This window comes from Caretta caretta, chromosome 12, assembly GCF_965140235.1.
Source record: "Caretta caretta isolate rCarCar2 chromosome 12, rCarCar1.hap1, whole genome shotgun sequence".
Taxonomy (NCBI): Eukaryota; Metazoa; Chordata; order Testudines; family Cheloniidae; genus Caretta; species Caretta caretta.
The window spans coordinates 5,228,875-5,243,155 of NC_134217.1; the positions used below are offsets into that span (position 1 = coordinate 5,228,875).

The following is a 14,281-nucleotide window of genomic DNA, read 5'->3' on the forward strand; positions in this document are numbered from 1 at the left end:
GATTGTGACTCTTGGCGAGGGCGTGTCCAAGTCACAACCCTTCTGGAGCAGGGCAGGCTAATCCTCCTGGTGAGGCAGGGAGCTGGAGAGGGATTGTGACTCTTGGCGAGGGCGTGTCCAAGTCACAACCCTTCTGGAGCAGGGCAGGCTAATTGCTCTTTTTTTTTTTTCTTTTTTTCTCTTTTTTTCAGGGCTGTGCCTAAAGGTGCAGTCTTGCCACCAGTATGCATTTGTGATTGGGTACTGGCACGTAGCAGCCCTTGGCACAGCAATAAAGCTTTGGGTAGGGAGTTGAGTCATTTCCCTGCTGGAGCTGTCCAGCATCTGAATAAACAAGGCACTCTGAGTGATCCGAAAGGTGTTGTCATTCACACACATTCAAACCAGAGTAATTTATTCAAAGTAACAGGGATTTGTGTGACGGGGATTGGGGTGCCTTGGGTGAGATCAGAAAAGTTTATTCTTAAAAACATGAACAAATATTTTTAATTTTGTAATTGTCATGTTAGACGGTGACATCTGAAAATCTAGAGTAAGATAAGGGCAATAAGTAATACATCATTGGTTCATAAGAAATTGGGAGTAACCTGCCCCAGCCTTACATTGCACGGGGGGGGCCTGTGTGTATGTATGCGTGTGAGAGCGAGCGTGCAAACATAGGCAGTATTAATACCCCCTCAGTTTTGATTTATGTCAGTCTATCCTGAGATTTCTTAGGTACGCGACCGATGAGAAGAGCAGAGTGAGTTATGGGAACATGCGTTGACAGACAATCGCATGTGGTACCTTTTTATGTTCACGGACGCATGTTTTGGGCCTGTGGCCAATACTGGTTTAATCAGCAAACACAATCTGTTTGTGTGGCAACTAAAAGGATTTCAGGTGGAAGCACAGTGGTGTATAAAGGGTAGGCCATGTCATCAGGGAACAGAAACAATTGTGCATGCTTTAGTCACAGGGTTTGAATGGTGAATTCCACATTTCTAATACTCAAGCAGATACTTGCCGTGGGTTATTCATTAACAGCTCATAGGCTGAAATTTGGTCAAATAAATTATTTATCCCCAGAACTGAAAAATGAACACATTTCTAGAAATCACACACTGCCACTGGGCAGGAAAAAGGCTAAATTCACAGGAGCCTTTGTTCACAACAAACCATTCAGCTGACCCTGCTGACGAACATTTAATTAGTGGGCTCTGTCAAATAGGGAAGATGAATTTCAGGGGAGCAGGGACTCTGACTATGCAGAATGGTGGGAGGCTTTTCTGACCTTCTGTTGAAGTGTGACGCATCAGAGCAAATGGCTGTCATGGCAGGGGGGTGGGATCAGCAGGGTCAGGGGTGTTTGAAATGTACGCTTGTCAGTTTTAAAGAAATTGTGCCCCCCAAAACAACATACTGAGAGGATTGTTGCCCCGGCCCAGAGCACTAGCATGGAATGTAAAGCCAAAGGGTCGCATCCTCCGCCATAGCTCCACTCGGGCCATACCAATTCCCACCAGCTGAGAACCAGGCCCAAATATGTGTGTTGTTGGTAAGGGCCAGTGGCCTGCAGAGCAGGGGAACAGAGTTCAGGATCTGGCAGGTGCCTTCAGTCTTTGGGGCTCAGAGGAGGAGGAATGAGGAGGAGGAATGGTGATCTGCAGTGGACCCCGGTAGCCCGTTCGGCAGTGTCATTTGGTGGGGGCTGACGGAAGCCTCTGACGCTCTGTGTCCTGACACTGCACTAGTTATAACTTCGGGACTTGAGGATGGATGAGTGAGGGGAAGTGCCCTGGGGATGCCTACAAGTGAAATAAATCAGTGCTCGGCACTCAGGGGCATGGCTGGCCCTCCTTGGGCGGGGAGGGGTGGTGCTTGTCTAACAAAGTCATGGGGAATATTGTGTTCTCATAATTTCCTTTTAATTTTTCAGCCCTGGCCCAGCGTGTCCAATCTGGCCAAGGACTTCATTGATCGCCTGCTCACAGTGGATCCCAGTGACAGGATGACAGCTCTTCAAGCCTTAAAGCACCCCTGGGTAGTCAGCATGGCGGCCTCCTCATCCATGAAGAACCTGCATCGCTCCATCTCTCAGAACCTCCTCAAGAGGGCGTCCTCTCGCTGCCAAAGCACCAAATCAGCCCAGTCCACCCGCTCCAGCCGCTCCACCAAATCCAATAAGTCGCGGCGGGTACGGGAACGGGAGCTGCGGGAGCTCAACCTGCGCTACCAGCAGCAATATAATGGCTGAGAACTCAACAGGAAACCGCCAGCTGTCTTCCCAGGAGCACTTCCTCTGGTGCAGGTGTGCAACGTTCCCACTCGGCGGGGAGCACCCAGGCTCCTCCTGCAGGAGTGAGCCTACATGTGCACGAAGCTCGTGGGACATGGAACCTTTGCACCCCAGCCCCCCACAACGGGCACTCCTCACTTGGGTGGGCTGCGTCTCGGAGCCTGGTGCAGGAAGTGGAGCAGTGAAAGCCTTCCTTGTGCTCATTCAGGTCCAGAGTGAAGGTCAAAGTTCAGGGCCTCAAGTACTCAACAGATTAGGGAGCCACAAAGAGAAAAGCCCCCTCCCCAGCCCAGGAGTTTGGCTGCCTTTAGTTATTTATTGATTCCAGAATGTTAAGTCCTACACATGCTTGGACAGTATTTATATTGGACTCCATGATGCCTTTCCACAGGTGCTGGTGGGAGTCACACGCACAGCTAGGGTTGGAATTGCTGTGACTCAGTGAGGAGCATGAAGCAGAGAGGTTTCCCCCAAAGGCCCCGGTGACTGTTACAGCGTCACAGGTTACTCATGCTGGTTAAGGATTGATTGCGATATCGGCGCCCTGGAGTGCAGATCGTCTGCAGTCACCGTTCCCCTTTGCTCTGACTGCAGGTTCCTAACTGTGGGGAGCAGAGAGGATGAGAATCCTGCAGGAGCAAGACACGTCGCAGGACACTTCTTAAAAACGTCTTTTGTAAAGCAAACCCCGTGGCTAGCCCTGGCCCCCCCCCCCCCCCCGCGCTGGAACTCAAGAAGATCTCCTCTGTCTCGGGAAGCGTAAGGCTTGTGAGCCAGCTGAGGCAGGCACAAAGGGAGGGTGCGGAGGTGTCTGGGGAGGCCACTTTGGACATATTTTGAGGCAAAAAGCACGAGGACAAATGGAAGCAGAGGTTGGTGCTGGCAGGGGCCCCTCTGATCTGGGCGTCCTCAGAGGCAAGCTGGCGTTCCTTCTTGCTGCTGGGTTTAAGGTTTTGGATTCTCACCCTCGTGTTGCACCATGGACCCGACAGATGGATGGTTCCAACTGTGCCCCGTTACCAGGCCAAAACTGTGACTGCCCCAGCCATTACCCACTGCCTCCCATTCGGCCACGCACACTGATTCTGCCAGCGCCTGGCCTGCTTGGCACCCCAGGCCTGCCTTTGGGATAGCTTCAGGGCAGGCTATGGTGTGCACAAGAGAGGGGGATGGGGGCAGTCATGTCACCACGGAAACACCTTGTTAACACTGGGATGGGAGCCTTTCCTACCAGATACTCAACCTGGAGCATCAGCCCTGGTTACACGTGCCAGGCCTCAGGAAGCACTGCTCCAGACGCTCCCTGCTCCGTCAGGGGTCACTCGGCTCCTTATTTTCCTCTTTGGACTTAAGGCAGAGTCATCTCTGCCATGACCTTGTGCAGGGTGTGTCATTCCCTATGGTAGGAGGTGCTAAAACCCTGATCTCCAGAGTCCCAGACCACTGCCTTACCCACAAGCCTTTCCAAAGTCTTTCTCCTCCCTTGTGTAGGATAAATGAAGCTGCAGAAAAGGCCAGATTGCTACGTGCTGAGTTCTGGTCTAATCCAATGTGTTCCCTCCCCGTCTCAGTTCCTGACTGGGACAGAACCTGTGGGAACATCTGTCTCACCCAGGAGAGTCTTCCCTCCAGGCTGGCAGCCATTACTCTTCAGAACGCTGCAGCCATAGAGCCCATTTCCTTGGCAATTGAGTTATCATGGGATACATCATCCAGAAAGGTCCCGTGTGACGTCACTTGTGGCAGATGTAGGGCCTAATATGGGAAACAAAATTCCTTTATAGAGGTCGTATCAGCTCTGGACAAAGCCAGTTCTTGGTGACTCAGCGTGAGGCTCACAAGGTCTGTCTTGCTTTCAGGTGTGTGTGTGTGACACTGCATGATGGCGTGACCTAGGCCTTGCATCTGTGATGCAGGCTGCGATCCTGATACCAACTGGCCTCTCATTGGTTTGATTAGTGTCCCTCTAAAGAGAGACAGGCTGATCCCACGCTCCTTCTGGGCTTCTTGCAAGCAGAGCTCCAGTTCTCACCGATGCAACCTGGTCTCTTCCATGGGAAACCTCTGAGTACACTTGGGCACACACAACAGGAGCAGTGCAGATCATTGTGTTGGCCTTTCACCTCTTGGTTTCAGTTGGGTGGTTCGCCCCCTCTTAGTTCTAACACACTTACGCCCAGACAGCAGCCATATGTAAGCAAAGAGGAGACAGTGGAGGTTTCCTGGAGGGAGGGGGAATCCAAGCTCCTCTTGGAACCTCCCACCTCAGCAGAGGCTAGTGGCAGGAATCCCACTAGCTGAGCGCAGGTTACAAAAGTGCTTGGGCTGGGCTGTCTTTGGAAATGTGCTGCAGTCGCAGATAATTCTGCTAATAAGGCCAGTTCGTCCGCTGTGCACATGCCCTCCATCAGCTGCGCTGGAATTCTGCCGTGCATGCTCTCTGGACTCCCTGCCTTCGTCTGTTTCACGCCAGCATCTCGACTCTCTCCACCTGACCTGAGACTCGGGAGTGTCTCCCTTTGGAAATGCCTCATTTGTGGATTTCACAGGTTAAACACTGCCCCCATTCTCCCACAATCTGCCTGCATGCATTTTATCTGTCTCCCTCTTTTCCCTCTTAACTAGGGTTCTGGAGTTTTGGCCTAGTGTGAGTTTGGGACACTTGCTCCAGTATTGAATAATCTCAGAAATAACGCAGTGATTGTGTATCTGTGCCCTGGGTGAGGTCTGCATCTCACTTGTCTGGGAGCTCTCTGGGACACACTGTACCCAGAGAGAAATCTCCTGCTCAGTAAGTGAAAATTGTCCCTCTCCCTGCATTTGACAGTGAAATATGACTGAAGTTAGGGTGACACCTAGTGGCAAATTGCAGTATATCATCTTGCAGAGAGAGAGCTCTTTGCATTTTGTTTCCTTATAGTTACGAGTGAGGCATCTCCGTGTTTGGTATGCAGGGGACTTGGTGAGGTTTTAGGGGGCGTGCTCTCAATCAGATCAGACAGAGCTGTCAGAGCCATTGAATAATTCTTGTCTTTAATATGAATTCACCTCCCTTTTTATTCCTTTGGCGAAACTGCCCAGATTGTAATGCCCAGTTTTCCGTCCCCTGACCGGACGTCGTCCATAGCAGAGCAGCATATTGGACTGGTGAGGCAGGGGAACGATTCTTGGCCATGTGTGCTTGAACCGTTGGCACAGAAATTGTGATACACTAGCATCTGAATTCCAGTTAGGAGTATTTCTGTCTGCCACTGGGCTCTCCTCAGATGTCTGAGCAGAATCATTACAGTTATGCTACTTGACATCTCTGATAGCTGCCCCAGCCTTTCCCTCTATCCGTGTATGGCCCAGTGTTTGCTGTCATAGGGTGCTAGGCTTGTGGAGTCACACAAATAGTGAAGGTAGCTGGCTGGTTATTTGAGGGGCTAATGGAGGGGTAGAAGGGCAGCGAGCTCCTTGACTCCCTCTTTCCACCTATACCAGGAGAACATTAGCTTGTGAATGTTTCATTTGCATTTTGCACCTGAAAAGGTTTTTCTGCCCAACCATGCTCTCTTCCCTGTGGGTAGAAGTGGCTGGATTATTCGTACACATGGACAATCGGATGAATTTGTCCCTTCTGTTACCAAATCATTGATTTTTACAATTGTGCTCTTTGTGACTGCTCAGCAAACTGCTCATGGGAACGAATTTTAGCCAGCAGGTTGTTTGAAAACTTCACTTTGGCTGCTTTGCTATTCATTATCCTTGGTGTGTGATTGGTCACCTAAGTCACATGACATTGTTTGCTCCTCCTGTAAGCAGGAGAGTAGTGCCTAGGGAATGACAAGTTACCTTCCCCTCATGTGGTTATGGGTATAGGTCTGAAGAGCAGCCACTTGCCACATACGAGTGCAAATAAATGTTCACGTGGACAAAGGCAGGAAGCTGGCTGAATAGGACAGATGTTCAGTCTTCCATTGCCTACTAATGAACACCAGCATTCAACTGGTTCTGCCTTGTTGCAGAAATCTCATGGGATGTGAGGAGAAAGTAGAGAGTAAATGGGCTGAGACTGGAAGCAATCACTTGGTGACCTAGTATATTGTCCTCCTGGGACCAGCTCTCAAATTGCTGCTTTCCACCCTATTCCCTGGGAAATGCTCCTTTAAGGAGTGAAGGGAAATACATGTGTCTGTCTATTGGAACTTAGCAATACTGTGTGAAATGGTCTCTTCACTCTGACGAGGAGTTTCAGCTTGCTTGCTCTTTCGCAGGAGGTGGATCTGGCTTCGCAGAATGCTGTCCATTGGATCCTGCATATTTTGGAGCATTAGTGGAAATAACAAAGGGCTTCCAAGGAGAACAGTAGGTGGGCTGCAAACGGAGGATGCTACTTTGGATCCAACTTATGAATGTATTGGAGATGGACTTTCCGAAAGCCTTTGACAAGGTCCCTCACCAAAGGTTCTTAAGCAAACTATGCAGTCATGGCGTAAGAGGGAAGGTCCTCTCATGGTTAAAAAATGGGAAACAAAAGTGTTGGAATAAATAGTCAGTTTTCACACTAGAGAGAGGTAAAGAGCTGTGTCCCCCAGGGATCTGTAGTGGGACCCGCGCTGTTCAACACATTCACAAATGATATGGGAAAGGGGGTGAATAGGGAGGAGGCAAAATTTGCAGATGATGCAAAATTACTCGAAGAATTGCTTGTGAAGGGCAAAATTATAACAGGGTTAAAAAATGGCTATTAGCCAAAATGGTCATGGACGCAGCCTTGATTAGTCTACTCCTGATCCCTCCCAATGCAACGCCAGACAGCTAAATGCCAAGCTGATGGGGAAGAGGTCAGTGCTGCTTCATGAAGTATTCCAAAATAATGGTGATATCTTACATAATATTCAGATTGCAGTACAATCCAGTAGCCCCTGTCTGGTTCAGGGCCCCATTGTATTTGGAGCTATGCAAACACAGATGAAGGCATGGCCTCTGCTCCCACGAGCTTTACAGGTTTAAGAAGTAGGTGAGATCAGCTAGGGAGTGCTGACGTGCTGCTTTGGGTGGTGACTTGGAAACCAGCTGCAATGAAGTTCCTGCAACAGGTTTGGGAATAATCAGCCTGCAGACATTCTAACCCCTTTGGGCTGGGTGGTCTAGTTCTTCTAATGTCTTCTCTGGTAACTTTCCATTGCTTCTTCCTTCCTCCTCCTCTATCCAGCTCCTTGTCCCACATTCTGGACTCTGCACTCTGCCATGTGGACATATTTGGTTGAAATGCTGATGCCTGACATACTGTATTAGGGCTGTGGGGAGACTGAGGCTGGGCACACGGACGTGCTCTTCTCTAGTGACCCAGCACTTACAGTAAAAAATGAGAGTTTTTAATGTCCTCATGTGGCCCCCAAAATGATTGTGGCTGATCTGGGCAGGACAGCGGGCTCTGTCTCTCTTTGAGACCTTCGTCAGAACCTAGGCTAACAGTGTGCACCCAGTGGGGCACTTGGGCATAAAAACCATGGAGCCATGTTGGATTTATTGTTTCTGCGGCTCTGGGCTCACTAAAGAGACCCCACATCACCTACTAATTATTGAAAAGGGCTTCAAGTCCCCAAGCGCGGCTCCTTCCTTCTGGAGTGGCAGCTTGGTGGAGCCAGCTCTTTGGCTAGTCCCATTAAAGCTGCCCTGTTGACTGCAGTATTTTGCCGTAGATGCCAAGATACAGCTATAGGGGCAGATTGTTCCCTGTGGCCTGCTCATGCCAGGGGAGGAGAGGTGGACAGAGCTCTGCTCTGCCATGAAGGGGGAGCAGCTGGCATGGGAAGATGCTATGTCACCTCTGCCAGTTTCATGCTAGCAGAGGGTACGCTGCACAAGAGGAATTGCCTGCTGCCAGCCTCTGACCAAAGTACAGTCATTATGTGATGTCTGAGCAGCACAGTAACAGACCCGGAGGATCTGGTCCAACATCTTGAAGAACCAGCCAAGCCCATTCAGGGGAGTACATGGACTCTCCTAGGGGCATGCTGCCCTCATTAATGTTTACAGTAGGATGGGAAGGGCCAGGATCAGTAACAATTCTTATATTGCTACCAAAGTGCCCACCCAGAACAGGAGCATCCCTGTCTCTGGGGTCACAGCTCAGGCCCATAGATCATCTCTCCTCACTACCTGCCTTCTCTTTATCCAGGACCTGTCTGGTAGGAAGGAGATCGTTTCATGTCAGAATATAATCCCTCTTGTCCCTTATGCAAACCAACCACCCAACCCAGCCTGCATGGTGTGTGGGTAATGCAGCCCTGCCGAGGCCATGTCACATCTTACATGACGTCCTCCTGCAAACTCTGACTTTTGATTTATAGCTCACATTCATCTGATTTGCAGTAATATTAAAAATCCTTAATAGTGTGTGACTAGAAGAGACGGGAGCCAACAGTGGCTTCCTAGAGAATCAAACACTTGGAAAGCATTGCAGAAAGCTGCTCCTTACTGCACACTGAAAGGGCTGTTGCATGTGCCTAGTGGGCATCTGTGTGTGTGTCACACATGCCCTTGCAGTTTCCAAATCTCCTGTATCTCTTGAAAAACTATCACTAAGTGCCTGTGCTGTTTGATGCCTCGTACCAGGCTTTGTGTGGACTATGTTGATGCTCTCCCTATCACGAGGCTTCTGCTGCTTTGTTCAGACTATTCATCTCCACCCCCAGAAAGCCTAGATAACTGTGCAGCCCTTTAACGCTACAGGGGCATGTGCCTGTGCGTCAGACGTGTGTATTACTGAGCAGGGGCATTGCCAAAGACGTGCAATAGGAAGGGTGTTCTCTGGTGGTGCTGCATGCCCAGAGCACAGCTTTGTCCCTTGCCGCTCTGACCATTCCCTTGGTGAACAGTGCCTGGAAGGAGAGGCCACTGCCTGCCTGACGATATTCCCTTCTCCATCTGCATTTGCCTCTGTCCTCCTATGCACAATATACTGTAGATTCTCTCCTCGGTACCAGACGAGCTGCTGGCTGCTGCTCTGAGAACTTTGCACTGTGGTTGCTTTTTGACTGTGGAAGAAATCTGGGCCAAATGTAGGTACCTGGTAGGCAGAGCACCTGCCATGAGCACACATGAAGATGCTGTGATCCTTTCTGTTACCTTTCATGACACAAAGATGCCTCTTGGAAGCCCTCAGGACAGGAGGTCTTGACGTGCTGGCTCCAGTTTTGTTGCCAGGTCGTCCCTGGCCGTGTAGGAGCTGCTGAAGGTATTCGCATCATGTCCCACTTTATCTCCTCTCAAAAGGATGTGCTGTTTGTCTTGAGAAATATCCGGTTCTGTGATTTGCCTTTGATTCCTTTTGTACACTAAGGAGTCTCTTGTAGAGTGAGATCTGATCCATGGTACTTACCCTGTAATGTTAAAATGAGTGTATAGAATTATTTATTTTGTGTATCCAGTCTGTTAAATGTGTAAATGTATCCGGTGTATCCAATAAACCTTTTGTCCTCGTTCCCTGGCTGGGGCCTGCTCTCTGACGGACACCCAAAGGAGGGGGCTTTTATGGGGTTACAGTTGCTGAATGTATCTGGGGCTGAGTGATGCCTGCTTGCGCTCCACTCCTCTCCCAAACACACCAGGTGCGGTAGTGAGTCGGGGACCCTTTACGAGGAGATCTTGCTTCTTCCCTTAAGGAAATGTTGCATTGTCCCCATTAAAATAATAGTGGTTGCCATTTCTGTAGGCTGTCTTCAGCCAAGGATCTGCAAGCACTTGGCAGCGGAGGGAAGGCCTACGGAGGTGAGATCTTCAAAGGTCTCAAAGGGAGTTAAGCACGCGTCTCTCACTGAAAGCCACTGGGAGTTGGGTCTCCTTCAAAGTGCTCTTCATGCTGTCTGGGCAGGACCTAAGATTGTGTGTTTGCAGAAATGCACAGCAGATCTTTGGGTGCTCACCATTATTGCCAATAGATAACCTGCTGTCCGCGAGCAGCCCTAGCCAGTAGCACAAAGTCTTGGCTTAATCTTCTGCCCTTCCCGTGGGGCACTCTCCCCCGCCAGCCGGAGCTGCCTAGGAGAGGGCTTTCTCCAATAGATGTAGCTCCCCTTCTTGCTTTGATCCTATTGCTCCTGTGTCACCCTGACTGACAAGGAGGCCGAAGGGCAGACACCCTGAGTTGATAGCAGGTTCACCTCTGCCTTGAGCTCTTTGTCTCTCCTCATCTGTCATTTCGCCAGCCCCCGCTCAGGGCGGCTGCTCTTCGGCAAGCTCCCTCCATTGTCGCTCCTCTGGTAAAGGGGGCCCAGGTGTGAACCCCCATTCCAGGTGGAGCTGCAGCACAGCCCTAGCCCTGGACCGGTGCGACTGCCTACGCAGCCCTCCACCACACAGGCCTTTGCAAACCCCTGCCTCCGGTGCTCTCCATTAGTACCTGTGTGTCGGCCATTGCTGCTTGCTGGGATTGCCTCAGAGCCGTTAGCTGCCTTTCCCCAGGATGTCTCATAGGATCAGTTCCTGCCCCTAGGTCCTGCTGGATAGCTCTCTCGCCTGATTCTCCACGCTCCGAAGATGCTGAAGGAACCAGTCCAAAGCTTGCTCCCTGCGGTGGCCCCCAATGCCTCCCTGCTGTTTTTTGCAGACAGGCACTTGGCTGCCTTGTCTGGTCCATGACAAGCTGGAAGCTTATGGGTTTTGCAATGAAGATGTTGTGAGATAGCTGCAGCCCTTTGTTCATCTCCCAGGCTGGCCCCGATCCTGTACTCCCACCCCTCTCACTCGATAGCTCTGCTAAACACAAGCAGACATCTTGCTCTGGCCTGATGTTTCCATTTCCAGCAGGGAGCCCAATGTGTAGCTACTAGCCTGCAGGGCAAGGATCTTCCCAAACTCCTCTGCTCTGCTCTCTTGTTGCCCAACGGGGAAGTCCTGGCATCCCCGCCCCAAGCGGGGATACCCTGCCCTGCCCCACCCCAGGATGCTGGGAGCTGGGTCCTGGCTCTGGTATAAATAAATGCACCGATGCCAGTGGTAGGAGACTCTAATGAGCAGACTCTGTACATCCTCTAGGGCTAACCCAGGCAAAGCAGCTGGGGACTCCTCACTTATGCTTAAAAACCCTTGCCCCTCAGCATTCAAGCAGAATAGGAATAGTAAATTCTCCTTTTTTATTGTCTTCCCCCCAGCATGAAGACACATCCCTTCTTCCAGGCTGTGGGGGAAGCAGTCAGCAAAGTCTTTTGTGCACAATGGCTTGTCTGATGGCTATAGACCTTGTGTTGGGGAGGAGGTGACACCTCTTGTGGTGAATGAGTGTTCACATCTGGGCTTCTCCCCTGACTGTGGGCCATTCACGGGCTTAGGAAACATTTTTATAGTTATGGAGCAAACTTTTCAACCTTACCTGATAACATGGGCTACAGATAGGATAAGTAGGATTAATACATGCAGCATCCCACTAGCATTTCATAAAGACTACCCACGTGGTTATAACTGTCTGTTCTAACTTCACACAGGTGAGCTAGATGGGGTTCCAGCTGTGCATTTGTCAGTGGTCAGTGAGGCCTCAGACCAAGTGAGCTGGCACTTGGTCTGCCAGTGTCACGTGGTACTAAGCCAGATGCCTTGGAGGAAACCAAGTATCCAGTATCAGCACAGTTCCTTTTATCAACCAGCCCTGCAATCTTGTCAAGCAATGATCACAGGTTTGTTGGACAGACCTATCTTCTGGGGACCCAGGCCAGCTGGCTGCCATATCAACAAAGAGCCAGAGGCTGAAAGTCGGGTTCTGAATTAGCCGATTCATTAGTTTACCTGGGACTGACATCAGGCTGACCCATCTGTAGTGCCCTGAGTCATCCCTATTAAATGTGGGAACTATGTTAGCAGGCTGTTGGTCCTCTGGCATGTCCCCCAGCTGGCTCAGTGGTTCCTTCAAGCCTCTTGGATGTGAGTTTTCTGGGCCTGGTGGTTTGAAAATGGTTAAGTTTAGCAAATGCTGCTTGGGGGGTGTGTGTGTAGGGGTGGGTAAATGCCCTGGCCTGGGGGGTGTCGAGGGGGCAGTGCTGTGTAAATACCTGGCCCAGGTGTGTGTGTGTGGTGGGGGGGGAGCTGCTGTGTAAATACCCTGGCCTGGGTGTGTGTATGGGGAGAGTAGGGGGTGCTGTGTAAATGCCCTGGTGTGGTGGGGGGGCAGGGAATGGTGTGTAAATGCCCTGCCCTGGGGTGTGTGACCAGGGTTTCCCTAGGGGCTGGCTGTGGTCCCACTGAGCCGGCTGCAGGGGCAGGCGCTTAGAACTGGGGCCCGTCCCTGGTTTTGTTCAGGGCAGAGACCTGTGATTTGGTGCCAGTGACACCAGGTTGGGCTCTGCTGGTGACTGTCACATGCCTGGTGCTCAGAGAACTGGGGGGCTGCAAGCAGCCAGTGCTGCCTCCCCTGCAGGTGGGTATCATTGTAAGTGGGGAGCTGGGTAAGGGGTGTCATGGGGGGGGAGAAGTGGGCACCCATTTCCCTCCCCCTCCTGCGTGGGAACAGGGTCCCTGGGCAGCCCTAGGGGCAGGATGGGAGAGGACTGTTGCCCCTTTGTGCTTCCACCTAGTCCTGACCTCTCCCCCTAGTCTGCCCAGCCTCCACTTGGCTCAGTCCTCCCCACCCCCTCACGTCCTGCCTCATTCCTCTGAGTCACCCCCCTGACCTGCACGCACTCCCACAAGCCCCCAAACACCCACAGCCCTGTAGGCTCAGAGCATCCACCCCAGGCTCAGAGCATTCTCCTGTGGTGCCCAGCAGCCCCCTGCCAGGTGGGACTGGAGAAGCCCACGGACTGCAGGAACCAGGGGCCCATGGAGAACCAGCCTCCTGGGGCTGTAAGGCAGACCCTTGGTGGCATCAGGTGGCACTGCACCAGGGGCACAGCGGAGCTGACAGAGGGGCAGGGCTGGGGGCTCTATTTGCCCCTACTGAGCCGATGTCCCTGTGGCTGGCTGGCTGGCTGTCTGTACGTGGCAGCCTAGTGGGATCCCGAACTCCTGTTTTATCTCGCCCTTTCCCTCTTTCTCCAGCGGGTCCATATGGGCTGAGCTGCCCGGAGCTGGGCTGGGCTCTGCCTGGGACTCTACCCAGCACAGTGACCTTCCTGCCCTGGGCCCCCCACTTGCACCCGCTGTGAGCAGAGGGGTGAGGGGGGGGAGGGATAGCTCAGTGGGGGGGGAGGGATAGCTCAGTGGTTTGAGCATTGGCCTGCTAAACCCAGGGTTGTGAGTTCAATCCTTGAGGGGGCCATTTGGGATCAGGGGCAAAAATTGGGGATTGGTCCTGCTTTGAGTAGGGGGTTGGACTAGATGACCTTCTGAGGTCCCTTCCAACCCTGATATTCTATGAGTCTATGAGGGTGGCTCACAAGCCAGGCAGCAGCTCAGCAGAGCTGGGGCAAGGGCGGCTGGTACCGGACAGGAGCCTAGAGGCTTGGGGTTCAGAGGTGGGGCCAGAAGGTCTGTGTAGACAGGCTGCCCCAAGGGCGTGGGGGTGGAGTTTAAGCCTCAGAGCATGGCCCAGGGCCCATGTCCTTCAGCCAGCTCTGCCCATGCACCCCCACTTTGGTGCTCTGCTGCACCCGGCTGGGCCTGCAGATGAACAGCTGCCAAAGCGACTGCCCCACACTGAGCCCCCATCCCATCCTGGGCAGTGGGCAAAGCAGCCTTTCCAGGGAGCATGGTCAATTGGACAGAGGGCCCCGACCTGCACAGACCATTCCTCTTCTCTCCTAGGGCAAACCCCATCTGCCGGAGCTTCCCAGGCGTGGCAGTATGGGGGCAGAACAGGCCAGCAGGACATAGGAAGTGGCTCTGCAGGCTCATAGGGGATTAACTCTAGCTTGAGCAGGGCCCATTGGGCTGGCCCCTAGCATGCAGGGGGGGCATCTGTATGGCACAGCCAATTGACAGACCCCCCCCCACCCGGGAAGGGCATGTGGGCAATGCGCTGGGACTGTCAGAGAGGGCAGAGGATCTGGTCTCACCTGAGACACCCCCCCCCCCAGCTGGTTCCAT

General features: G+C 52.1%; 1 protein-coding gene across 1 annotated transcript in view; it reads left to right on the forward strand.

The window, feature by feature from the left end:
* The window catches only part of PSKH1 (protein serine kinase H1), a 79,131-nt gene extending 69,382 nt beyond the window's left edge, over positions 1-9,749 (forward strand). The window contains exon 3 of the mRNA XM_075118286.1: positions 1,919-9,749. Coding sequence (XP_074974387.1) covers positions 1,919-2,236 — 318 coding nt within the window. The 3' untranslated portion in view covers positions 2,237-9,749. The remainder of the gene's footprint in view (positions 1-1,918) is intronic.
* The last annotated feature ends 4,532 nt before the right edge of the window (positions 9,750-14,281 follow it).